Genomic DNA, 27849 nt, shown 5'->3' with positions numbered 1-27849 from the left:
TTGCAGTGACTTGGATCTGAGACATCTAGCTAAGGTAGAGAGGATGTAAGTTTGCCTGGTTCACAGAAAAGAAGGGCTTGTTTTGGTTTTTTATCATAATAGTATTCTAAAGTAAAAGCTGCCACTGTTGCCTCCAAAATTCTTCAAGCATGGTCTGCCCTACAAAGAGAAATGGTGGGAAAACTGACCGGCTTTCCACTGAGCAACCAGGGTGCTGTTTGTGGTTGGGTTGTTGTTGACGTCATCGTCATCATCGTTAAAAGAAACATAATACAGCACATATTAACTAAGTGCTTTTGAATAATTAGGGATCCAAATGTGTATGGCATGTTCCTGGCCAGGCTCTAGAGCAGTGGTTCTCAACCTTCCTAATGTTGCAACCCCCCAACCATAAAATTATTTTGTTGCTACTTCATAACTGTAATTATTCTATGGTTATGAATCCTAATGTAAATATCTGATATGCAGCATATCTGACATGGAACCCCTGTAAAAGGGTCATTGAACCCCCAAAGGCGCTCAGCCCCACCAGCTGAGGATCACTGCTATAGCTGGGAGCACATTTAGCAAAGTAAGAGATGCTTTTGAACTGGGCAGAAACGCTATGCCAACATCTGAACAAAAACACCTCGTCTTTGGGACTAGAACAAAACTAACCATTATTCCTCGTAAGTCCTTTACCACTTGAGAAAAAGCCCTTCATCTGTAATGGGCTCTCACACTAATGAGCTTCTAAATGAGATTCCATGTGCTCACCTGATAAGACTCCCTGGGGAGAAGGTCACTTTTACCTTTGCAGTTCTAATGTAAGATAGGTATTCTAAGACTAAGTGGGAAATGTCAATTGCACTGCGAAAATAAGGAGAACAGGTATAAATTTCTAGCCAGTTCTAACGTTAGGTTTATAAAATAGAAGCCTTTTATAAGAACCAAATCAGGATACATTCATCAGCTTGTTGTGTCCGTACTCCACCAAGGTCCAGTTAGTTTGATTAATGCCAATAGCTGATCCAAATATTTAGGCACCTCTCCGAGCAAACTTCTTTGGTCTCACTTTGCTTGAATTGACTGTCACATTACCTACATAATTGCCAAATCTGTTTTACTTTGTGCTGTATAGACTCAGCCTAATAAAAACAAATGCTGCTGTGCTTTCCCGCTCTGCCTCTCCTCACAGAAAGGTTTCCTTCCAAATAGCATCTCTTCACACAAAGAAAGGATGTGCAGAGAGTCACGTGACTTATCGCTGCCGCTATTTTGCATTTATATGACTCTTTTCCGTGGAAGAGATTAAAGCACTTTATACGACTTATTAGCTAAACAGATTGACAGCCTAATTAGGAAGAGAGAAAAAGATTGGGAGAGTCCTTTTGTGGCTGCAGTTCCAAGCCACTCATCTAGAACACTTGGTCAGACACCTAAGTAACACAGGAGCAAGATGGGAGGTGGTCAGCATCTGTGGTATGGGTTTCTCGGCTGCACTGAGAACTTACCCAGGAGGAAGAATCTAAATAGGTGAGAGCAACTGGCAGCTAGGAATTCATACGTACACAAAGCAGAGTTAGGCTTCGGCACTTAGTGGGTCTACTGTCTGGTCCCCACACTCTCCATCCCCAACCCCTGTTCCCTTCATCTCTAGCACCTATCTAATCCTCTTTTCTTTCTCCTTTGAATTTCTATCTACCACACCTAGTAACCACCCAAGCATGTACCACGGCCTGACTCTTTGGCAGGCCTGCTGTATTTCTGAGCAGTTTCTTAGCTCCCTGAGTGACCCTCAGATGGCTGGGGGACCTGGGGTCCTCTTTAGTGGTCCTTCAGCAGAGCCCCTAAAGATGTGCAGCCTGTGTCCTCGTTCCTAGGTGGTTACTGAAGACTGGGGTGGGGTCAGGATGAGGAAAAGCCTCAGGAATAAGGAATAGCATCTCTTTCTCGATACATATGTCTGAATCTTCTCTCAGGCCTAAAAAGTTTTAGCTTCCACCTTGAACCATGTGGGACTCTGAAGAGAGGTTTTTGTTGTAGAGTCAGCCACTGTGGCAGACAGGCTTTTCGGGTGCGCTGAAATTTGGATCTGGCACAAAAGTGATTGTTCTACCATGTAAGTGTGTCTTTTCTTGTTCCCTGGATTTACAGTAATACTGTTCTTTGCAACCCCAGATATCCTCTGGTAGGATACAATTTCTGTGTCTACAGACTCTGCCAATTTAACCATTAAAAAGGTCAAATTCATTTTTTAAAATAACTTAGACTGATTCCTTTTAATGTTGCCAACTGCCAAGGGGACTAGCCTACCCAGGGACCTAATTTGTGTTCATCGCTGCTATGAGGATAGTCGAGTCTTCTCTCTCATCATTAGACCTCAGAATTTGGTAGCCTTTTTCCAAGCCTAGCTTTTCTGGAAGATGAAGTGGTTATATCTACCAACTTTATTGTGAAAGATACATATGACAGACGAGTTTTCCTTTATTTCTCCCTAAGTAAGTTTTTTGTGTGTGTGTTAGTGGCTTTGACAACTCATTTCTGCCAATGTGTAGTCCCAGTTATTCAGATTAATAGTACCGTGACTTGAACAGTCGCATCTTACCCCCACATTATTCAAAATGCATTAACCCATGGCAGTGCTATAACCCACTGCTCCAGCAGTAACCCTGATCTCCACACTTTCTCTAATAAAGTCAAAAGGATCATGTGCTATCAAACGTATTTCACAGGCAGAAAAGTCGATGAGCAGAGGAGTTACGTAATTTAAGTCAAGCCAAACAAAAACAAAAACCTCAGAACTGGGCTCAGGGCTTGAGCTGAGCTACTTTCACGCAGGGAATCATCTCCAGCTGTTGGGTTTGTTACTTAGAAAATGAAAAGCACAGGCCATGGACATTTTCAGGAGATAAAACTTAGCATTCGGAGCTTTACTGCACCACAAATTTCTGCTCCTGGCAGTCATTTGGTACCAGAAACAGAAAGAGCAGAGGGGTCAGGGGTTTTTGTAGAACATGATATCACAGTGTCCTCCAATACTGACAAACTCATCTTTGGGACAGGGACCAGATTACAAGTCTCACCAAGTAAGTTCTGAGACCGTGGAGCAATTTGAAAAGATGTTTTCTATAAACTCCCAGCTTTAACAGGTATGTCCAGGTCATCCTTCCTAGCACTGCATTCTGCAGGTACCCTCCATGCCCCTAGCTATTGTGTCCATGGGAGAGCAGGGTATCTTTTTCCCAGGTTCAACCTTCTGTAAACAATCTGTTTCATCTGTATGAGAGCACAGTTCTTCAGAAAGTGAGACACTAAAGAGTCAGCTGCCTTAGGATGCCAAGAGAATGATCTATTTCTCGTTTCCATTTTTATGTAGAATATCAGGGAAGATAAAGTGAACTCCACTTCTCTAATTTGAAAACAGATCTTGCCTCCCTTATATGCAGAAAGGCTGAGGCTGACTTTGGATGGTTAGTCATTTGATTTTGTCATCTGTGTCTGCAATCCATAATGGGCAAGGGAATCAGATGTAATTAAATGAACAAATAATCTTCAATCGTCAATATTCCTACATTGTTTTATGTGCTTTGCTCTGGGGTGTTTTTTTTTTTTTTAATCGGGGCTTTATCTCTAATAGGCTCCCCAGAAGGGACAGTGAATGTTTTTGTTAAGGTTTTTGTGTTTGTGTGGATAGCAACTATCAGTTGATCTGGGGCTCTGGGACCAAGCTAATTATAAAGCCAGGTAAGTCTCCGCTATATGACAGTAAGGAAGAAGGCACTGGCTGAATAATGCATGAAGTCTAGCATGCAAATTGTATTTTTTAAGAACAATCCAGCCTGCTGGAGACAATGCACTCAGCCCGATGGGGTCTTTGCTCCCAGAGAAAGGCGATGTCAGCCACCAACTCTCGTGTTTAATATAGCTGCTTCCAGAATGAATAATGCTTGACTGGTCTTCTAAAATAGCAGAGCCAAGTGGAGAGGGAATGTCTAATTTTCCCTCTGGTATGTTTAGAATTCTTTCCCAAAGATAAGACAGCCCATCCCACTGGAAAAAATAAATGAGAGAGGGGGTGGGGGGGAGAAAAAGAGAGAGAGGAAAGGTAGATTAAAAAGTCATGTGGCTGTACCTTTCCCAGTGTATGAGAGCAGATGCCTACAAACCTTTTGGTCTCTGGCTGATTACTTGGGCTTTGGGGCTATAGCCCAAGTCCCATAAAGACACCAATTAAAAGGCTTGCTGGAATATGAAGGTTAAAGGGTTCCTGGTTCTTGACTTCTGCCACAGTGGTACTAAAATACTCTTTACATAAAAGGACACAAGCTATTCTCACCCCATCTCCCATGGCCCTTCCTCAGAGTTATTGTAAGGCTCTGCAGGGCTGTGTGAATTATGGGGGCAGTGGCAACAAGCTCATCTTTGGGACTGGCACCCAGCTTTCCGTCAAGCCAAGTACGTGAGTAATAGGATCTGTGTGCTAGATCTTGCCCATGGCAAATGGGAGGTAGCAGCCATGTTTTACTGAGGAGAGCTAAGGCTGACTTTGTTCCCTGCTGTGTCCTCCTTTGTCTGTCACAATATTCCAAGACACAGGACTCTCAAAAATCCCCCACTCTTCTGAATGGCAACTTCAGTCAGGGAAGAGGAAACTGGAAATTGGGCTAATTTTAAGATAGACCCTAGGAAGAGGAGGGAATCTATTGTGGGAAGCTTGTGACCTCTGCATGCTGCAGGGTGCCTGCTCCTGAGTTCTGCTTTCTAGACGCTCATCAGCTGTGGTCACCTGTGCAGAGCAACCTCTCTGTGGAGCTGTTTATACAATTCTGTATCAGCTTCCTTAAGCTAGATCTCCTCTTCTTCCTCCTCTTCCTCCTCCTCCTCCTCTTCCTCCTCCCTCTTCCAATAGAAACTCCCAGAATCATTGACATGATTACTGGGAGGGGAGGGAAACAAAGGTTAACTCCATAGTTAAAGTGTGATGCAACTAATGCTGCCTGCCCTTGCTCTTTTCCGCCCCTCCCGGAAGAAGTCCTTTCTCTATATTCTGGACCCCTGTTTCCCTCCAACAAGAAAGGGAACAATAAAATTTATCCTGAACTCATCATCAAATCTGATAAATCAACATCACAGATACCTGGGGATGGGATAAAGTCGCCCTCTCTTCAAACTTTAAATGCTATTGGTGAAGCCCTACTTCTAACCAAGAAAGTCAGGGCCCTGCTGTCCCGACCTGGTCTGCTCACCTTCTCCGTTAAATAAAATGATTTCATGCACATTAAAACCCAGCTGAAGTACAAGTTTGAGATAGATGAGTTCTTGGCACCCTTGTGTTTGCTTATCCAAACTTCCATAATGGTAGATGCTCACCTCTTTCAGGCCTGCCTGAGTCTTCCTAGGGTTGTGAGAACTTGTGGATCTTCACTCTCAACTCTTTCTGAATGAAACCACATAGCAGCCCATGGTGGAATTTCTTCAGAAAATGTCTAGGCAATTACTTAAGCATTATGACACACTGGGAAGGCTCGAAAATATGTAATTACGGACAGGACCATGAAGACTAGGTCAAGTTTGGAGGAGAGCTCAGCTGGTTTCCCTGTGGATGCAGGAATATAACATTTCTATTTGTTCGTTTCTACAATCTGTATCATCCGCTTATCCAGGCATTTACCTCCTCAGACCTTCATATCTTGCTGTTTCTTCTAAAATGCACCTCATATCTGAGGCTGAGCCCACACAACGGACAAAATTGTTAACAAAGTATTTGATTCAGCATGGGTAGATTTCAGCTCAGAGATGCTGGGGTGGGGGAGTTGTAAGAGCTTGTAAGTCTGCTCTTTATAAAGGAGAAATGGTTAACTTTGTATAGCAGAAGCACTTTTTTTTCTCCCTGTGATAAAAGGCCAATTTCCAGAAACATGGAAGTAAAACAAAAAAGTATACCAGGTCTAACTGCCTGCTCTCTGGGATACTTTGTATTTGGCTGGGTCTTGCGAAGGGTTTCAGTAAAGGCAAGAAAGGCTGTGGGAATAACAATAACAGACTCTTCTTTGGTGATGGAACACAGCTGGTGGTGAAGCCCAGTGAGTACCCATGTTCCACTTATATTTGGCCAAACAAGTAAGTCCTGGGACTGTAGCAGAGATGCAAATTAATACGAAAACAATTGTGGTTTTTGGGGTTTTTTTTAATGAATCTTCATTTTAACACATGAAACATTCATGATGGCTAAGAATACAGCAAAAGTAATAAACAGATGGGAAATGAGACCATCCCAAATCGCCTTTAATATAGTCGCTTAGCGCTCTTTTCCAGACAGATACTGAAACCATGAGTTATTTATAGCCTCCATATCTCTTAAACTATATTCTGCAATGATTTGTGTGTTTATTATGAATTTGCCCACAGAACTTGTCTTGTGTTAAGAATGAGAATGGATCTCATTTTTGATGCTAATAATATCTATAATGCACCTTCTCTTCCTGTGTCTATTCAGTAGTCTAACAGGAAATCCATGCACTGTCCTGTTTTGGTAAATGTCTACATTTGATCTCCTCATTCATGTCAAATTCCACTAAAAACACAGCCTCACAGTTCAAATACCATTGGGGGTTAGGGGGAAGCAATCCAGAGAAGAACTGGTGGCTCAAGGTGGCTTTGTAAATACCTGAAAGGAAATTCATCATGAAAAAGGTTGCAGGCATGACAAGATTCTTGTTCAATAATCAATGCTTCCTTGTAGAATAAAAATTTATAAGCATATCTCACTGGAGGGGTGACAAAGAACGGCATTCAAGAGCTTGGCTCTCCTAAGGGGTGCTCCTAAGGTGTCAGTTTTCTCCATGTTGCTATTTTAGGCGCTAAGACTCTCACACATGTCAGACAATACGTATGTTAAGAGGCAAGTGTTATCAAACTGACTGGTGAGGGTTATAACAGGTGCTGATCATGACTTAGGATGCGCAACTAACGAGTTTTAAACCAGGGTAGTTTGTCTTCTAGTGCTTTGCTGAGGGAAATGCCGAGAGACAGAGAAGTGGGCTGTTGGCTCCCTAAATTTGTTTCAGAGCTGATAGTGTAACTATCTCAAGTTGATTTCTTTCAATGACTGTAGTGAGGTGAATCTGTGGTGGGTGGGGAGGAGGAAAAGGAGACACTGGAACTTGTTCTTTGAGTGTCAAAACAGGATCTTTTTAGGATTGGTAAGCATTTCTTGACAGTAAGAAAATGTATCTATGGGCTACAACACATATTTCCCCAGAGCCAGGGATCCCTATGGGTCAAAATGAGTGGTCTCCACTGTCCCCAGCTAGTGACAGCTCTAAAGAACACAACAGATATTTGCTTTGTTCAGGGATAGTGTCCTGAGTTTGGTAATATGACTTGTTTCCAAGCTTGTATCTTAGTGATGAGTGTGAGGTGAGGGCCCTGCAATGCAGCTCCTCACAAGCGGACCTCAGCTGTGAGACCCAAGCTGCCCCTTCCTGTCCACATCCTTGTTTAGGCTCTGGAGAGAGGGTGTCTATCTTGGTAGCTGCCTGCCAGATATCTTTTGCCTGCAATAACAGCATTGTGTTTGATATCCTACAGGAGTTCATTGAGTTGCTGCTTTTGTAATTCACTCTCAGTGTCAAATGAGGTCAATGAGCAGTATAAAATTCAGGCAAAATAGCAAGGAAGAACAGAGGTGGGTGGCCAAATAGATGAGGCCTGTTTATTACAGCAGAAGAGGCCATGTGGGATTTGTTAAGTCCCATGAGGGTGAAATATCCAACAAAGAATGCATAGCTTTCTCAAAAACTGTCACTGGAAGTTTTGAGTATGGTCCCAATCACAGTGTGACACAAATGCTAACAAAGTCATCTTTGGAAAAGGGACACAACTTCATGTTCTCCCTAGTAAGTGATGTTCTATTTTCTGATGTTCTGGAACTCTCTCCCACTGAGTTGAAGGTGTGGTGAGCATAGGGTGGGAAAGTTTCATACACTGAGACATGTGGGCAGCCCTCCAGTCCAGGGCACCCCACAGCTCAGCCAGACACCACATCCTCTACTACAGAAGAAATTGCTCCCACTCTTCCATCTGATACCCAGATCTTTTTCATTGTTTACCTAGTATGAAGAACAAAAGGGAAAAATCAAAAAACTTTGTCCAGAATCCATTTTTAAGTCTCCCCACCCCAGTTCACCTTACCCCCACTAGTTTTTTTTTTTTTTTTTTTTAAATGATTTCCACAATCTCTCTCCCACTCTTTATAAAAGGTCTGCTTTTCTGTGTTTGGCCTTTGTTGGCATCCTGGCTCTGTGCCCATGCTTCCTTATGTCACAGACAACAGGGATGAACTGCTGGCCAAGTGTAACAGAGCACATGGAGTCTTTTCATGCCATACCATTTCCCAGTTGTTTTCTTCTGTTCAGAAGCATGGCCACTCCTATTTTATGTCTGTGATATATTCAGACACAGCAAAGTGCTCATTTAAGGCCAGGATCAGAGATTTCCTTTGGGATATTTTTCTCAGGCTGACAATGGGCTGGACATTCTCAGGGAGCTCAGAAATGCCTTCCTGGATCACAGCTCTGTCTATGGAAATTCTACGGTCAGGGCATACAGACAAAGCCAGACGTGTTTTTATTATACCGTCTTTTATGAAGATTGGAGATAAGGACTCAAAGGGAAAACAAAAGAGATGGTTAAATGGGGAGAATGCTGGATGATTCCTCCAGGGAAAAAATGATTAACAAGAAGAAAGGCCCAAGAAAAACACTGGGCAGGCATTGGGGTGGGGGTGGGACGTGAGTAAGAAGATGGTCACTGTGGGAATTCAGGAAGCAGAGGGCTGTCCTAGGAATGGAAACAAGACTTTCTGTGATTGAAAGTGCCTAGACAGCTCTCTAACCTTAATCAACAATGGCATCTTCCCTCCAATGACTTCCCAGTGCACGTAGGAATGTCTTTGCCCCCAACAACTGTCTGTTGGGAGGTGGGGAGGGGTCTAGGTCCAGAGTATGTTTAGCATACATGAGGCTTCTGAGTCTGTCAGAGGAGCTAAGTCACCAGAGCCAAGCAGGAAAATGCAGCAATCAAACTCCAGCCAGCAGGTCATGGGCAAGCACAGAACAGGGCCTTGCTCTGCACTGTGTCACACCCCTAGCTTCTGACCACACAACCCACCCAGGTTCCTTCTCCTGACCCCAGGAGTCCAAAGTCTTGGACAGAGAACCTGAGGTTCCTTAACCTGGTCAAGTACAGAAGGGATGGTCTGGGGCCCAGGGATGACTTTTAAAAACACTGTGGATTTCCATTTAATTTCTAATTTATAACAAAGTTTCGTTTTCCTAAGTAATACATAAAATGTTCTTATTGTAAACAATTCCAATTAAGGATAAAGACAATGTTTACTGAGGCCCTCCCCTTGATGTCTGGGCTCCTATGCTGCAGGGTTTGACTCTCTGAGCATCTGTGGAGTTTTTGCAAAGAAAGGAAATTCTGTGTCTACCAGGCACTGGGAGTAACCAGCTCACTTTTGGGAAAGGCACCAAACTCTCAGTCATACCGAGTAAGTCCCTCTTGCTAGCTAATTATTTTCCGAAAGAAGCCCACCCTCCATCATGCGGAAGCTGTCAAAACACAGGTGGTGTTTTCCTTGCTCGGTTTGTGTTGGGTGGTTTGGGATACCAGTTGGAAAACAAGGTTATTAATGCATGTGTTCCCTGAGGCATTGTACTCAGGCTTTTAATATCCATGTAGTCTCTCCCTGAGAAATTATGTGAACTCCCCAGGAATGGGGAGGTCCAGGGAAAGTAAGGGGGGGGGGGTGTCAAGAACTGGAGGCAAATGGAGAAAAGGCCTGTGGGAGGAACAAACCTCAGCCCCAAGAGACAGGCAGTAGCCACTCTGTGAATTTCCCAGGAGGGGGTTCTCTCCAAGACTCCTTTCAGGAAAAATTATGGCAGATAGAATGGAGCAGGGAAGTGGCTGGTTATCTACATTCCTCCCACGCTCTAACCTAATTACAAGGAGATTGTTTTGGCCATGGGCAGTCATTTCAGGTTTTGTTTTCCGGCTCGCCTCCCCCCACCTCCACCTGTCTTCTTAGAGCCTCCCGTCAAGGTTACTGCAATAGCACTGAGCACTGTGTAACTCCTATGCAGGCAAATTAACCTTTGGGGATGGGACCATGCTCACAGTGAAGCCAAGTAAGTTGCCCTCTTCTTAGCCTGGGCCTTTGGGGAAAAATCAATCAAATCATTAGTTTGAAAAATACTTTAATCTTATGCATCTGCTTGGGCTCTTCATTAATGTTCTTTCCTCAGGCAAAAAAAAAAAAAAAAGCTGTTTCTCTTCCCTGCTTTAAAATGAGGTGGGAGTGGAGAGGGGGCGTAATGATATAAATAATATTTAAGCCAATGAGGACATTAGGAGGAAGCTCGAGGGAACCCCACCACTTTTGACTAGACTTCCTGCCAGGCTCCCTGGTCATGGGGGATGCACTTTGGCTCTGTCTAATGGTCAAGAGTGGAAAAGTCCCCAGGCCACTCTCTGTAATCACTTCCAAAAGCTAGCAACTCTCACCGCCAGAAAGTACTTTCTCACCTTTAATTCTGATGCCCTGCTACAATTTAAATAACTGAAAAGAACCAGGAGGACTTTGTCCATCTGGATTGAGAAAAATATTTATCCTCTGTGGAACACAGGCCTTCAGCCCTGAGTTCAATCCTATGGCTCCTGAGAAATGTCCTATGCCCCCTCCAGATGTTTTAAACTGAAGCAATATTACATGAGCTCTAGAGACAAAAAAAAATAAATCTAAATTCAAATTCTTGTTCTGCTCCTTAACCAGCTGAATAATCTGAGGTGAGTTTCTTAATCTCTCTGAGATTTAGTTTTTCCATCCATAATAATAAGATAAAATATATCTACCCTGATGAATTATTGTGAAGATCAAATGAACTAGTACAGCTCACATATTTAGCACAGTGACCAGAATACAGGGAGCCATCATTAAGCCCCAGCCATTAGTAATAATGACAAGCATCATCTCTGATGCATGGTGGAGCTCTTGCTTCACCCTCTGGGCTCTTCTGTCAAGGCTCTGTCATACATCAGGAGGGGCATGAGGGGGGAGGCAGAGGAATGTCAGCCTGTTCTAGAAAATCCTTCACCTGGGATTTGAAAGTGAAAATAGAAAGAATCCCAACTCATTTCAATAAAAAACCATCCCTGTGTCAGAGACAGGGGCAAGGCTTCTGTAAAGCTGCATGGTCTGGACATGGTCCTGGAGACCGTGACCGCAGAGTAGGCATAGTAGACACCGAATCCTCACAGTACCATCACCAACCGGATCCCAGCACAACTTCCTCCAAGATACATGGATCCTCTTCCCCCAAAGGACATCCATACCACAAAAAAAAAGGGGGGGGGAACTTTAGAGGAAGAACAATGTCTCAAATTACCCTACTCAACTCGGTAACGAAACTCATTAGAAATTTGGCTCCCAAAATTATTTTGTCTCTGACAAAGCTCTCAAGCCTGGAGATGGAGGCTCAGCAAAGTCCATGGAAGTAAATGGGGACCATTTATTTCAGGGGAAAGCTGGTGAGGGCCAGGTGGGAACAGAGTGCCAATTCTAAGTCTGGGGAGGGACTTATTAGACAAGACAGAGGGGCTTTGCTCTCCAGCCTGGCCAGGACACAGAGCACAAGATGCAATTGATATTGCAAGAAGGGAGTAACAGTAACGTTAGTGGTAAAGCCTTCCTAATGGGTTTTTGAACAGTGAAAATGAGCCGTCAGGAGTCATTGCCAGAGCACTTTCTCTAGAGGATTTCTGAAAGGAGATAGACACCTTCTATCAGGAGTAAGTAAAGTGCAGCCCTGCCTCCAGGCAGTTGGAGGAATGAGAGAACCTCTTTAAGCTTTCTGCAGCCTCTAGAGCCTCTCTCTGTGAAAGTACAAGACTGATTAGGGCAGAGCTACAGCCTTCAGGACACATGGCTTACTGGGCTAGGTTTTAGAACCATTGCTTGCTTGGTTCCCAAACTCCCTTTGTTCCTAAGACTCAATGGATAAATAGGATGATCATCATCATTATTATTATTCTAAAGCCAGAAGCACAGGTTCTGAGTCCTGAGTCATTTGTAGTATTGTGATGCCTTGAGGTGCAGAGAGGAGGCTCTAGTAAGTTTTTGCTAAGAGCAGAAGCACTGTGTCGGTAGCTATGTCCGGGGAGTAACCTTCGGTCTTGGCACCAGAGTATCTCTGTTTCCCTGTAAGTACACCTGAGTAAAATGACACAGTGCTGGCATGGGGATAAGCTGGGGGTGAGAGGGGCCTGAGGTCCACTGTGATCTCAAGAGGAACTGAGGAACAAGTTCTTAAGAACAGAATAGGAGAGTTTGCTTGGGGGGGGGGGACAGGGGGGCAGGGATTCAGGCTGTGGCTAACACTAGGAGAATTGCATTAGAGGTCCCCTTCTCTGCAATGCCTGATGGAAGAGAAACCTGAGCTGGTTTTGATGTTGAGACAAGCCCTGTAGAAGGACAAAAGAGTCTCCTCTGTCTTTGGGACAGGGACAAGGCTGCTGGTGAAGCCAAGTAAGTGTCAAACAATTTGAATTATGTGCTGTATAAGATTATCTCCAAAGGGATGATCTACTTCCCAAGGACGGGGCTTCCTTGAATCAAAAGTATATAGGAGCACAGATGAAGGCCCAGTATTGTGTCGCCTTCTTTATCAGAGAAGGAGGTTAGTGTGGAGAAGGGAAGAATCACACAAGAATGTCACCAAAAAGCCAGCTCTAGGGCCTGTCCCTTCTGCCAGACTTCCAATAGTCTCAATGTCAGAGTCTTGCTCAGCAGAAAACTCCAGCAATAGTTATCCTCACTTAATAGATTTAAAAAATGATACAAAAGGAGATCAGTGATGATTGTCGCCCCAACAAAGACAGAATAGTCACTGACACAGGTTCTCCACTGGACTCCAGAATCCAAAACACAGGCTCTTTAAAGGCAGTGAGATCCTCTGAGGCTGAACTCCAGTGCCTCTGAGGAAGAGTTTAGGATCAGATAAACTTTGAGCAGGAAAGGTTCCCATCATTGCAGAGTCTTGATGCAGTGCAGGCTTTATTAACCCCATGATGGCTCTCTCTGGCTATACTGCTCAGAGAGCATGCCTCTCGGCACACATCACCCTCAACATCTTGTAAGAAGAAAAATTAAAAGAGAAAAGGAAAATGTTTGTATTTCACATCATGCAGTTCCCTCATTTTGTAGCAAGAGTGTTTTCCCATGAGCAGTTTGTCTTCATTTAGCAGCTGTCTTCTCTGGGGACGCCATTTTGTAGAAGTGTTTGTCACAGTGTGACAACTACGGGTTTGGGGAAATTGCAGTTTGGAACAGGAACCCAGGTTGTGGTGACCCCAGGTAAGCCCAATTCCTTGGAGCCTCGCCTTCCCTTCATCTTAACCTTTGTATATAATTTATTTTCAAGTAAGCCTTTGAGAAATGCATTGGGAAAGAAGCCATTTCCCCAAAGGACAATATCCAGAGCCATTAAGCAAAAATGAGAGACCATTTTGGCATTAAATAGAAACATTTTTGGATAAATAAGACTTTTCATTACTGTCTCTCAGACTCCTGGGTGTATACCCTTATTCTCCTTATAAGAAGTTACAGTAAGACATGTTGCCATGATTCATGCTATGGTGTGGGAGCTGTCGGCTGTGGATTTGGAAGTGGAGGATTAGAAATGTGTTCAGGCAGATTGGATGTGTTTTTGACAGGGTATGTAACACAGTGTGAATTATAACCAGGGGAAGCTTATCTTTGGACAGGGAACCAAGTTATCTATCAAGCCCAGTAAGTATAAAATTTTATCCTTGGATTAAGCAATGTCTATGGATTACGGGCTGATTTTGACTCAATTATACACTATATAAAGAATGCCTACTGAGGGAGAATGAGTGTCGAAGAGGAGGCCAAAAGTCTCCCTGGTTAGAATCTGGCAGCTCTGTGCAAAATGAGCTGTGGAGGGATGTCTCTGGGAATTGCTCCCAGAATATATGTATTGGGACTAAGGATACATGACTGATTACCTTGGGCTTTGGCTAGGATCATAGGCCTGGATTTGTGCGGTAATCAGTGACAAGATTTCTAATTCCTTAATGAGCTCTCTAAGGCACCATTCACTCTGAGGTTATGTCCATGTTTAGAATGAATCTTGAAAATAATTACCACTGACCAAACTAAGTGACTAGTCTCTCTGTCAGAGTATGAGAAGTTACATGGGGGGGGCGGGGAACATGCATTCATGAATACTGAAGGATACTTCCTATATCTGCTGCTAGACATGAGTCCCCTTGTTTTCTCCCACAGATCCACTGCACACCCAGAACCACTCCTGGGCATGGCCCTTGCGTTCTATCCTTACTACCTTTGGAAATATTAAAAGTGAAATATAAAAACTAGCAATTTTCTAATAGTTTGATCTTAGCAAAAGTATTTCAATATGAAAGCAGGAGCCAAATTAACTTGATGCCAGCTCCATGCCCACTGTATTTGGGTTCTGTAAATCTGGGCTAAGGAGGATGTAGGAAGTAGAGAGGACAGTTTTCTGCAAGCGTATTTTATTGATGCCCATAGTAGAACTCTCCTCTGCTCTAACTTTGTGACTTTCTTTGAGTGGGAAAATCTGCATGATGGTTTGACATCTAAAGTCAAAGAGCATTTACTATGTACGAATTTAGAAACACCTATCTGATGCTCAGAACTCTGGTGAAAAAAAAAAAGAAAGAAAGAAAATCAGAGATTCCCCTGAAGGAAAATGGAATTAGAAAGACAAAGCAGGACTCATTTAGAGTTTGTAGATAAGTGATTTGGTACTCAGCCAGCCTGGCCTCTCTGTGGAGGTTCTTGTTGTTGGGCAAATCACAGTGCATCTTCTAGTGGAAGCTGGCAACTCACCTTTGGATCTGGAACCCAACTGACAGTTCTACCTGGTAGGCCACTACAACTAATTCCTATTTACACCAACTGACCAGGCCACAAGTGTGTGGAAGTTATTTTGAGTGCCCGGGGTTGAGAATGAGAAAGAGCTACCAGCAGTGTCTACAGAAGTGAGTGGAGCAGAGAAGCCAGGCAGGGCCCGGAAACTTGCTGCACCGGGCTGCAGACTGTAAGAGAAGCTGCCATTTTCATGATATTCTCTCATTAGAACCAACCAGATGCTACAAGATAGCTTTGCCCAGAGTTTTCTAAGTCTTAAGGACTCAACCAAGTTAGCCGGCTACATTTCTAGCTTCATCCAGCTTATTCTACACAAGTCCTTAAACACAAGGGTGCTGAGTTAGGATATGTAAATTAGGTTCCATCTTCTCTAGCTTTCTGGTGCCCTACCAGTAAAACATGCAGCACACTGCTTATCATTTTTACAAGTCAGAGCAAGTAAACCCCTTGCCCTCCAAAGCCGTATAAGCATTATAATTACTTGGCTTAGACTGAAGTCACCTCTACTGTATTTCTCCTAACTGTGCTGGTTTCTTGAAAGCTGTTTAAATTCAAACAGCGTGGGTGTGCCACTGATGGCACAGAGGCTTCCTTTCTCTTGAAATTGCCAGCAAAATATTTTGCCCATAAATAATGTTTCATCTAGACTTGGAAATGACAGCCAACGCTGCAGCCTCTCCCCCCCCCCCCCCCGCCCCTTTGTTTCTTTTGTCCTGAAGGGAATCTGCAAGAAGAAAGCAAAAATAAAGTGAAAAGTAGAGGGTTTTTTTTCCTGTGGGGTTAGAAGGAGACCACCAGTGAGGATGTCAAGATACATTTGGTTGTATAAAATAGGTATTCTGACAGATGAGATCGAATGGTCTTGTTAGGCCATGCTTGCAGAATTCCCTCAGCTAGCTTGCATGGCTCAGGGTATCATGAAGAGATGCTTTGGGCCAATTGCCAAGAGCAATCCAGATTCAGATCCGGGGTCCAAAAGAGAAGTTTCAGATAGCCCAAGAGCTAAAGGCAGAATAAAGACTTTCCTCGAAGTCAAATCTACCTGAGGGGAATTTTCACTTATAATTGGGAAGGCAAGGGAGGAGAGAGTGTTTACTGGGTGCAGCCTTGTTTCACAGATTGTCTGTATAGAGCATGGGAGACATAAAAAAGAACCCAAGCCGAAAACTAGAGAAAAGGACATCAATAGACACGGGAACGTCAGCTGCCCTTCTCTCGCCTGTCTCTGATAATGAATGTGTCATCTCTGCTCGTTCTTCACTGTTCTTGGTGTCCCTCAGGAGCTGCACAGCATTTGTAGGCTTCCTTTGCTCTTCACATAACTTGGTTAGTCATGTTTTCGTAACAAACCTCCCTTTGAAGAAGGGGTTTTTTGTAATAGTGCTAAACATTGTGTGTCTAATTACAATGTGCTTTACTTTGGATCCGGCACCCAACTCATCGTAAAGCCAAGTAAGTTATCGTTACCCATCCATCATACTAAATTCTTCTTCTCAGTCTGTATTTGCTTTCTGAGTCTGTATTAGTTCTCTTTAGCTTGGATCCTCATCCAGTGTTTTGTCAGTCACTCCTTGTCCCTATCACTTAAGCAGATACAAACATAGCAAACAAATCCTATGAGTCCATTAACATTCTGAGACAAACAACTGTGTTCTTGATGTCTTCCATCAGGAAAATTCCCAATGTCCCAATGTAAGAGAAGCCACTACTTTTACTAATTAACACACCAAAAAAGCTGGATATAACTTAAAGTGCCTCTGAGTATCTACAATTTCAGAAAGCAGACATGGCTTAGTATATGTATTCATAAAAGATTCCATAACTAACATTTATTGAATTTTTGCTATATGCAAAGCTCTGGTAAACGCCCCCTTGCGCTTTATTTCACTTAAGAGGCTGATGGCCCTCTGGGGCAGATGTTATCCCACTTTCAAAGGTAAGGTTGAAATTCTTACCAAATGGCTCAGAGAAAATGAAGGACCAAGCTAGACCAGCAGCAGGCCTGAATGTTCCCAGTGCTAACTCTGACAACCAGGGACTTGTTGAGGTTTGTACTGGGTGGAATAGCCTGTGGCTCTGGTAACTAGAAGCTCGGTGTTGAGTCAGGAACCACGATGTCTGTAAGAGCAGTGTGTGAGATGAGACTCTCAGTGCTTTCTGGATTCAGAATGCTTTAAAACAAAATGGCGAATACATGCATGAGCAATTTCACTCGGGAAGAATGGTGAACAAGCAACAAACAAATTCAAAATGCATCCTCCCTTTGGGTTAGATTCCTAGCCTTTCTATACCCCTCTTTCCTTCCTTCCCACCATCCTCCGCAGCTGGACTTCCGTCTCAGGGAAGCCCTTACATGTCTTTGTTGATGTCTTTGTTGATGACAAAATCAGATAAAAAACTGAGAAAGGCTGTCCCCGGGCCATACTAAGAATCTTAGAAGATAACTCTTTTTCCAATATTTGAAGAACTGTTGTGTAGATAATGGAAGAGTTTGACACCAAAGGCAAAATCAAAAGCAGTAGATGAAAAGGCGCCCAGCCTCCCGCGGATGCTTCTGAACAGTGTGGCGGGCAGGCTCCCCTGTGATGTCTGGAGAGAGTCCTTCGAGATCTTCACTCTGGGTCCTCAGGGCCAACGTGGAGAGCGTTTTGTGGAAGGGGTTTCTGTGCCATTTTAGACTTTGGACTCAATTAGCTCTGACATCCTGTAAACTCTAAGTGCTAAGGTCCCATGACCCTAGCATAGAAGATAAAAGGGTGGGCTACATCTGCTTTTTTCTATTTTTATTATTTTGATAGCCAAGAAACAGGCCATCAAATTGTTCACAAGCTGAAGCCTACAGAGATTTTTACACTTAAAAGATATTCAAGTATGGTTTGGGGGGGGGAGAGAGAGAGAGAGAGAGAGAGAGAGAGAGAGAGAGAGAGAGAGAGGGAATGTCCTGAAGGAGGATCAGAGGTTGAACAGGGAAGTGGGGTGATTTTGCAGCGGAAAGATCTGATCTATCAGGGTTTTCAGAAGTTCAGCTCTGGAATAGGATCCAGGCATAATGTAAGTCCTAGTAACTGAAGCAGCCTTTTAGACTGCGAAATAGGACCAGGGGAGTGAAGTTCCTTCCAATTTAAACACTCTCAAAAGACTGTGTAATTGCTTTCTGATAGGAGATGACTATGGCCGTGGAAAGACTATTGTTACCACAGATCATTTGTCCCTTAAGATGTAGCTCTAAAGGAAGACTGACTGCCTACCTTAAGCTGCTGGATGCTGGGGGGAAGACTTAGGGCAGCTCAGAGCAGACAGAAGATAATTTTCAGCCCTACACTCCCAAGCCGGGGAGAGGGGGTAGGGAATGGTAAGACAGGTTTGTATAAAGGGGGCTAGCACTGTGTAGATAGAGGTTCAGCCTTAGGGAAGCTGTATTTTGGAACTGGAACTCAGTTGACTGTCATGCCTGGTGAGTGCATTTCTTTCTACTCCAGGGAAACATTACCATGAAGAGATTTAAAAGGGAGACAAATTAATTTCATTATTGTCAAAAAAAAAAAAGAAGTTTTTTTTTGTTTTGTTTTTGTTTTTTTTTGTTTGTTTGTTTGTTTGTTTGTTTGTTTGTTTTTTTGAGTATTTCTTTGCATCACTACCTCTCAGGCAGCCTGGTAGGATAAAGCAGAGGGAAGGGCCAAGACAGCCTAAAATTGTTGTTAGGAGCCCATGAATCTGAGGAGAAATATCGGTTCCTACCAAAGGGAAAATAGGCAGGCAGTTGTACTAGAAAGGTTTAAAGCATCCGAAAACACCTGCTCTAGACCATGAACAACATTTGGGAAAAAAAAAAAAAAAAAAAAAAAAAAAAAAAAGGCTGAAGCCTACAACCAGAATAGGCAAGCCAAGCTGGAAAACTGGATTTTCACAGGACTGGTTTTTCCTTGGTACTGTGATTCTTGGCCCTCTCCCTCTGCCTACCATTTGTGGATAAAGATCTCTGCATGGTACTCTGTAAACTCCCCTCAAGATTCTTGATCACCTTCCCTGGCCCTAGCTGCATCAATAAATTGTCTCTAGAAAAATTAGAAAAAGTCTGGATCTAAACTTTAATGGCAGGGAGTAAAGCTGCTCAGTAGCCCCAGGACTAAAGTCTCCCTCTTCTTTAGAGACTTCCTCGGGCACCAAATGAAACAGAAACACTCAGATAGAAGTGCATTGTCCAGAACATTCAGCATTCCCATGCTAGGTGAATAAGCCTGACTCTGAAGGTTCTAGAGTTCTTGGTTTTTTCATGTGTTAAGACATAGTCAACTAGACTCCCAAATGAGGTTAGGATTCAGACTTATTATCTTTGAACACTGAGGTCTAAATGGCCAAAGCTGAGAAACAATCAAATTTGTAAACATAAATGTGTACCCAGTCACAGCCATCCCAATCCTGTATAAACTGGAGAAGACAGGCTTACCCTTGAACTGTCCAGATTGACCACCTTTTCAAGCATAGGGAAGGCCCTTTACCAAGTATCTGCTGTGTGTGGTTTCCCTAGTCCCTGTGTTTTTGCTTGGCCTCAGATCACTGTGTGACTAACAGTGCAGGGAACAAGATAACTTTCGGAAGAGGAACCAGGGTGCTAGTCAGGCCAGGTGGGTATTTGGACCCGAACCACAGTTCTACTCCCAAACTTGGAAGCAGAACCTAGTCATCAGTTTTTAAGTGAAGGATGATAGTTTGGCCCAAATTCATCTGTATTAAACTTGGCTTGAAAAATGTTTAGTATTTTTCTTATGTAAGTGTGGGTAAGTGGATGAATGAAGTCAGTACAGATAAAAGATATTGCTACCTTGATGTATCCTAGGATCAGATTTCCTAAAAGTAGCCTCTTACTGCCCCCAAGAAGCAGAGACTGGGGGATAGGGGGAGGACGGGGAGGTGATTCCATTGCTCGAAGTGGTTAAGTGATTCAAACATTTTCACAATGGCAGAGCAAGGTCCCACATTTTCTAGGGTTCACTCTACTGCGGTGTGTGCCCAGCTGTAACCTGTATAACCATCATTCTGATTTATTTCCTCTGGCTCTCATCTTTACCAGTTATCGTAACTGAAATATTGGTAACTCTAATCTCCCGGCTCACAGAATGTGTGTACAGATTAAAAGGACAGTGTGCTATGAAGAGGAGTGGGCTAAAGGGGGCTTCATTTTATTTATTTTCTTGAGAAGGGGGAGACTTTATATTAGATTGGAAGAGGGGATGAGACAGAAACAGTACTTGAGAGGCAAGATGCTAAGATCAATACATGAACGTGCACAGCATAATTAAGGCTTTCGATTAGGAGACAAAAGACAGCAAACCCAGTCCATCCCTTTGGTAACCATGCCTCTGTGAGATCTGCTGAGATGTCTGAATGTTGGTTCATGAGGAACATGGACTTCATGGTTTCAGCTCTGCCTACTCCAGACAACTCCAGACTGGGGTGAGATCATGTTTGTGAAATGCCCTTGGGAAGTATAAGTAGTCAGATGATTCGTGATTGTTAAGTTATATTTTTAGGCAAAATTCCATTTGAGGGTAAGCCTAAAGGCGAACAAGTTTGATGGACTTTGGCTATGGCTGACAAAGGCTTGGATTTGGAAATAAGATGAGACTTTCCATTTGTGAGAGGGGAAAATCATAAAGATTAGTGGCCAAGGCTTTCTCTGGAAATCTTCAAACCCATGCAGTCACGTAGTAGACAAATATGCACTTGGGCAAGTGTACTGAGTGATTTGAAAGAGCACAGGAGTTTAATATTTTTCCTGAAAATATGTGCTTGGTATAGGATTATCTGTGAGCCAAGCAAAGACCCTGGGAGGTTTTACACTCTAGCATCATTTAGTTTTTGTGGTGGAAGAGATCACTGTGGCGTCTTCAAGTGGCCAGAAACTGCTTTTTGGACAGGGGACCATATTAAAGGTGAACCTTAGTAAGTATTTCTCTTTTTCTGGATTCATTATTGAGACAAGTGGCAAACTTTTTGGACATGTAAGTGGGTTATCAAATGTCTCCATTCATCCAGATATCACGGGAAGCAAAGTACCCTCTTATGCCTTCCCCATACTGACTAGAAAAGCAGGCACTAGTTTATATTGTTTGCAAGCAGATTGGAAGCTACCTCCTATGCCCAGCAGTCAACCCAATCCCCATCAGAGGAAGCTGCCCTGAAATGCCACCTTCCCTTCCACTTGGCATCATCCATACAGCCCTAAAGAGCCACAGCCACATCTTTCAGTTGTTTTCACATCCCAGTCTCTCACACATGTAACTGTGTAAATATGCGTCACACATTTGTATAGAGGCCAGAGGCCACCAGATGGTGTTCGTGGGGGTCATCTATGCTGCTTTTTTTTTTTTTTTTTGAGACAACGCCTCTCACTGATAAAGCAAGGCTAGATGACGAGGGAGCCTCCAAGAGCCTGCACATCCCTGGTGCTGGATTACAAGTGCAAACAACTATACCTGTCTTTTTGTGGGTTCTAGGCATGGAACCTGGGTGTGCATGCTTGCAGGGCAAGCACATTACTGACTGAGTTATCTTTCTAACCCATCTGTCTGTCTTTATCTTTTTCTAAGAAAGCATTTTTTGGTGATATTCACATCTCATACATCAGCAGAAAGAGGCATGGTGTAGATGTCCCTCGTTGGCATGCTGTAATTTGGAGCCAAGCTTTGATCTTTCCACCCTCCATTATCTGTCTGTCAGTGAGGGTGATGATTAGTTCTTCCATCTCTCCAGAGAGCAGACTAGCACGCCATCAAGCACACTGTTGCCTGGATGCCCTCTAGCCTGTTACCCAACCTGATTTTAATGCATCCCATTCGGTCACCTGACCTTATAAATCTATATGTTTATTTATTGTTTCCCCACCCCTAAATGTTACCTTCATGGGACAGTGACTGCTTTTCATTGTTTCTCAGTGTCTAGTGTTGTTACTATATGCACTAAGACCCAACCGCCAAGCTGCCTTTCATTCTTAAAAATTATAGTTTTGAAAAAAAATTATAGTTTTGTTACTGAATTTACAGACACTGAAAACTGAAGAGTCTGGCCATGGCAAGGACAGGACATGATTTCTATTCTGTCTAGTTGCATACACAATAAGGTTGAATGAGGGAGCCAATGAAGAATTTGCAGGGCCTCGTTTCAGTGTGCCTACCAAGCAGGCAGAACTCTGATATTTGGGAAAGGAACCATAGTATCAATCAGTCCCAGTAAGTACCTGATAGCTATTGATTATGACACCTGCCCTTATCTCATAGCCTAGATCACACAAATGACCACAGGCCTTCTTATCATTTAAGTCTTGTAGAATTGGAGTTTAATGAGGAAAGGAATTAAATTTTATTAGTGGATACAGTCCTCCATCCCATATCTCATTGTGTGTTCATAATTACATTGATAACTTAAGTGATAACAGGAAATTTACTAGAAGGACGAATGCAATTTGCTAAACACTGGTGAAAATGGAAGTATCTACGTATTACCTCGGTTACAATGGGGATCAGACAGAACAGGCTTTGGCTAGAAAAAGAAATAAGTCTGCTTGGTGAGATTGTACAAATCTTTTTAAAAAGCAGTGTGTTTCAGAATTGGCTGGAGAATAACAGCTGCTGTCCTCTCGGGCTTCCTGCTGCATCTACGGCACCACTGTTATTGAGCCTTAAAAAGCGGCTTTCATGGGCTTGATTCTATGGCTTAGCCTTTATTCCAGTAATCAAAAGGGGGGAATCCCCAGCAGAGCTCCCAAGAGGGTGGATAGCTCTATGCTGATCACATTAATCTATGATCACAGAAGACTGAGCATTTTTGTCAGACAGCATGGGACCACAATTTACAACATATTCATTTGGGGGACCAGATATCACTAAAGAGACGCTTAATGCAGATGCTAAGACCCACTGAACTTGCCACAGTATTTATGAAACACGGCAGTCAAAGAATTAATGGCTTGTGCAGACAAATGCACTCCCTGTATAGGAAAACTGTTAAAATAAGGTCACAGAAATGGCTGGGAACAAGACAAGTTATGTAGGAACCCTAGAAATAACAGCTTTGAGAGCTGATCCTAAAGAAAGGGCAGCTTAGCCTAACATATCCAGGTCCTCTAAATCTGCTTTGACTAGTGCACTGGACCAGTCTCATCTGTAAAAGGAAAGTATTTAATAATACCTCATAAGTTATTATAAGGATAAGTCATGTATGTGAAAATATTTTACAGATTTTGAAGTGCTACCCACATATAAAATATGGGTCTATAGAACAACACAAAAAAATATTAAAAGCTGGGTCTTCTCTTTTAAGATGAAGAGACAGTGTGGGTTCTCAGTAAAGGCTGTTTTCGTGTGGATCTGTCACCTCAGGTGCTGGTTTAAAACACCCTTTCTTTCATGGAAGTATGTGAGTTAAGAGTTACTCTGATGAAAACAGGAAGGGAAAGAAGCCATTTTGTAAAGACCTCACTTACAGTGCAAATTCTGGAACTTACCAGAGGTTTGGAACTGGGACAACACTCCAGGTCATCCCAAGTGAGTCCATGTCTGAATTGTTCCTTCCCCCCTGTGTCGTCTTCTCTAAGATCATAGCATTTGGAGCCCAAAATGGGGTACATAGACCTCCCCCTTCTCAGCCATTTTCAGGAGATGTAAGCAAAGGTGTTTATAGCATCCTTCATCCATCCTTTAACATTTTAACAGTCTTGTTTCACCCTTGTTCTTTTCCAATGGGAAGGAAAACTAAGACATTGCCCATGAAACCAAATGTCAAATCACAAAGTCAAAGCAGAGATCTGGTGTTTGTTTGCTTTTAACAAATGTGAAGCATCCTGTTGTATCATAAGAGGGTCACTTGACTTTGAAGGCAGAAGTCGACTTGAGTAAGCCCCAGGCTTGTAGAATGAGTTAATTGGGGTTCGGAAGCCTTTCTGTATAGTGATCTGATCCTTTCTTCATGAAATTGTCAATTGACTGACATTAAAGTTAGGGAGACACTGTGACAAGAATCTGAAACTGTAACTTGTGGAGTTTCGAGAAGGTTCGATACATCTGTTAGATAAAGAGAGTTGAAAATTTGGGAGTTTGGTGGCGATAGATTGAGAGACCTGGGCAGAAAGCAAGTTCATTTTTAAACTTGGTGCCACAAATGCCCCAGGCTTGAGTTAAATGAACCGTGTGCTTTGTGGAGTATAAAAGAAAAGTGAGGTGCAGCCTGTTTGTCGATGGAAAGCTACGGCTTGAGTTTGGGTGTGTGCTCACCTACGGGTGTTTTTGACTGATTAAGAAACACTGTGGACAGTGGAGGCTATAAACTGGTCTTTGGAAGTGGGACTCAATTGCTGGTGAGCCCTGGTAAGTGAGCTAAGGAAGGAATGATGGGAAGGCTGTGGGTGAAAGGTCTTTATGGTCCAAGGAATGACCCTGTGATGAAAGACAAGCTGGGGAGTGGGGTGACTCACTGTTACTAGGGTCCCACTAGTTCTAGCAAAAAAATGTGTGTGTGTGTGTGTGTGTGTGTGTGTGTGTGTGTGTGTGTGTGTTCACAACCCCACACTGGAAAGAATGAGGACAAGTCCTCTGAGATTTGTGAGTCCTTTGCTAAAATATCATGTGGATCCAAAATGTTTGAATGTTTATTGGCAGTGGCAGTAGTCTAGCCTGCTTAGCCTTAGGTCACCTGCTCCTCATTCATTTAACAGGATAATAGCGTCCAAGGTCACAGTCCTAGTGAGGTGATGTAATCTATGTAGATTGTTAAGCCTCTTGGCATATCCTATGTTCTCCATAAATGATGAAGTTTCTTTCTCCTTCCAAACTATATATCACGGGCTAATAAGCCCTATGCTGCAGGCCATTTTTGTGTAGAGGTTTGCTACTGTGTGAATCAGGATACAGCAAACTCACTTTTGGAAAGGGCACGATGCTTCTAGTCTCTCCAGGTAAATGCTGCTCCCATCTCAGCTTCGTTTCCCTTTGAATTAAGGTTTCTGCACACTCTTTCTGTGTTTTCCCCATGAACTGCCTCATTCTTGCTCTGTTGGTTAATAATCCGTGAATTTAAGGCTGTAGCTTCCTGGGCTCTTCATTTAAACAAGAAACTAGGAGACAAGCTATAAATAACAGGAGAACTGGTTCACTAGAACAGGATGGAGCCTAGACTAAAACTGTAAATAATTAGGAAATAGTAGTTTCTCTAAAAATAACCCAGCCTCCTGAGAAAGGTCTGGACTATGTGTTTTTCCTTGGATATCCTTCAGATTCCTCTTACCTTCTGTATCGCAAATTTAGCTGTGCAGTGTTGGGTCTGCAACATTGTATAGCTATAGAAAACCATTGCTACAAAGACCCACTGGCAAAAAACGAAGAGTGCTGAGAGCAAAGGATCTGTATATCCTGCAATATCTAATATGGCTCTTTTACAAAATACTTGATAAAGATTTGTTTAATTGAAACTGAGCACCCAGAGATATTAGAATCTCCGGTCCATGGGTATTAGGACTATCTTGTACCTCACTGGTACAAATAGGCATAATTATGCTCTAATTGTACTTTGAGAGAAAAGTTTTATTTTAGCAGGAAGGGTGATATGTAGGAGGAGCTAAGGGGGAAGGAGTACTGAGAGGAAGAGATGGAGTAAGGAGAGGAGAAGATGAAGGAGAGGAGAAGCTAGGTGATGAGAGAGAGAAAGAGGTGGGGCATGAAGGCAGATGTTCACGTGTCTCCACCAGTCAAAGATAGTTTATATATCTAGGTTGGGTATTGGGTTACACTTCTGATTGAGCATTACAAAACTTATAAAGCCTTTGATTAACATTTTTTAAAAAATTGTATTAATAGCAAAAAGAAAAAGGGGGCATGAGATGGGGGGTTTCTAGGGAGGGGAAATGGGGAAAGGGGATGGCATCTGAAATGTAAATAAAATATCCAATAAAAAAAAAAGAATCTCCAGTCCAAAGAGAAGGGAAAATGAATCAAATGACAAGGGCATTCAAGGATGAAGAGGAGGGGGAAACAGACTGAGAATCAAGGAGACCCACACTCTATCTCCGCTATCAATTAGCTATGTACCTCACAGCAGCCTTGGAGATTTCCTCTCTATATATTTTTTAAGCTGGGATGTGGGCTCATATCTCCTTTGTTGCCTCCTTTCCACAAACCCCCTGTGAATTTGCTCCATGTGAGGCCATAAAGTAAAACCTTTTTCTTTCTATGAATATGTCAAATAGTTATGTTAAATCTCAAGTGTTTTCCAGAGCCAGGTAGTGGTGGCACACACCTTTAATCTCAGCATTCAGGAAGCATAGGCAGGCAGATCTCTGAGTTCAGGGCCATCCTAGTCTATACAGTGAGGTACAGGACAATCAAGGCTACACCAAGAAATCCTGTCTTGAAAAACCTTAAAAAGAAAGAAGGAAGGAGGAGAAGGAAGGAAGAGAAGGAAAAAGAAAAAATCTCAAGCATTTTCCAAGTCATTAGTGTAAGAGAGAACAGTACTGTGAAAGACTGTTTAGTGTGAGGCCTCAGACACTGTGGGAGCTGGGGAGGAGCAAACACACTTACCTTTGGAAGGGGAACCCTGCTAAGAGTGGACCTGAGTAAGTAGAGTGGGGGGAGTGCTAATGCAGTGTGTTCAGTGACTACATGGAACAGTGAACTAGATGAGATGTGCTTTTATCATTGCATCCTATTTCTAATTGACTGTAATCAAATGCTGAAGTATTAATATTGTAACCTCCAGATGTTGTCTGAGAACAATTTAAACATATTTTCTCTGAGGTGGAATTTGCCATTCCGTTAAGACTTTTCCCAAGAGTTGAGGCTGGCAGAAGCTCTGTCTAACATTAGAGTTTTAACCTGAGAATTCTGCTAAAGTGGAATTGAGTGGACAGAGGCAGCTGAAAGAGCAGAAAATGACATGGTCACTATCTCATAGACCTTTTCTGCTTGCAGTACCATTGAGGGCATCCAAGGTCCTTTTACCTATGCCCCCAAATAAGAGAAGCCAAATTCCAGAGGTTAACTGCCCCTTTACACAAATCATGGTCCTCACAGAGTCAATGAGATACAAACAAAAGAGCCCAGGGATGCTAGTTTCAGACAAGAAGCTAAATTTGATCTGGCACCAACTCGCTGTGTGATATTGAACCAATCGTTGCCCCTCTGTGAGCCTCTGACTCTCTCAGGAGAGAAAGGGTGTAGACAGTTATAGTTTAGAAGCTCCTCCTTTGTGAACCTAAAGCTCACGCTATTCAAGAGTATGGGTTTGGGACTATTTCAGAAACAAATTCTTCGTGGAGGGAGCATATTCTGTAACCTTAATGAAATAGCCTCGTTAATCAATAATATGACTCAGCATATTAATAATAATAACATGCCTGTGAGATGCCTTAGGAGATAAAATACTTGATACACAAACCAGATGATGAGGGTTTAGTCCCTGGAACCACACACACACACACAACACACACATACATCATTGTCATCATCACCACCACTACCATCATCATCAACATCAACAAGAGGAAAGAAATGATAATACCTCTCATATAAGTGCCTATGCTGGGTGTGTATAGTGTTAGATACCGTGTTGCGTCTATAGCTCTATAAGGTAAGGGCAGTATTTTTTATTTTGCATGGGAGTAATGAGGCTCAGAAAAGTTTTGCCTGAAATTCTATGGCTAGTTATCTAAAAGGCCTAAATTCAAACCTGGTCAGCCTGTACGACCGACCTCAAAGCTCTGTTTGTTGTACTTCATCCTGTCAGAGACTCTGTCGTGGTTCACTTAGAAATGAGGGATAATGCCAATCAGAGAGGAAGGAAATACGTGGAGCTTAGCTTTTCCATCCTTAGTCGAT

General features: G+C 42.9%; 1 gene segment (V, D, J or C); it reads left to right on the top strand.

The window, feature by feature from the left end:
- The first annotated feature begins 4295 nt into the window (after positions 1–4295).
- LOC117705817 (T-cell receptor alpha chain constant-like) overlaps positions 4296–27849 on the top strand; it is a 39339-nt gene continuing 15785 nt past the window's right edge. The window contains 1 exon segment of the C gene segment in view: positions 4296–4437. Within this exon segment, the coding sequence occupies positions 4329–4437 (109 nt within the window).

The sequence above is a fragment of the Arvicanthis niloticus genome, chromosome 3 (genome assembly GCF_011762505.2).
Source record: "Arvicanthis niloticus isolate mArvNil1 chromosome 3, mArvNil1.pat.X, whole genome shotgun sequence".
In the NCBI taxonomy this organism is placed as follows: Eukaryota; Metazoa; Chordata; class Mammalia; order Rodentia; family Muridae; genus Arvicanthis; species Arvicanthis niloticus.
This window is presented reverse-complemented; position numbering and strand designations above follow the sequence as displayed.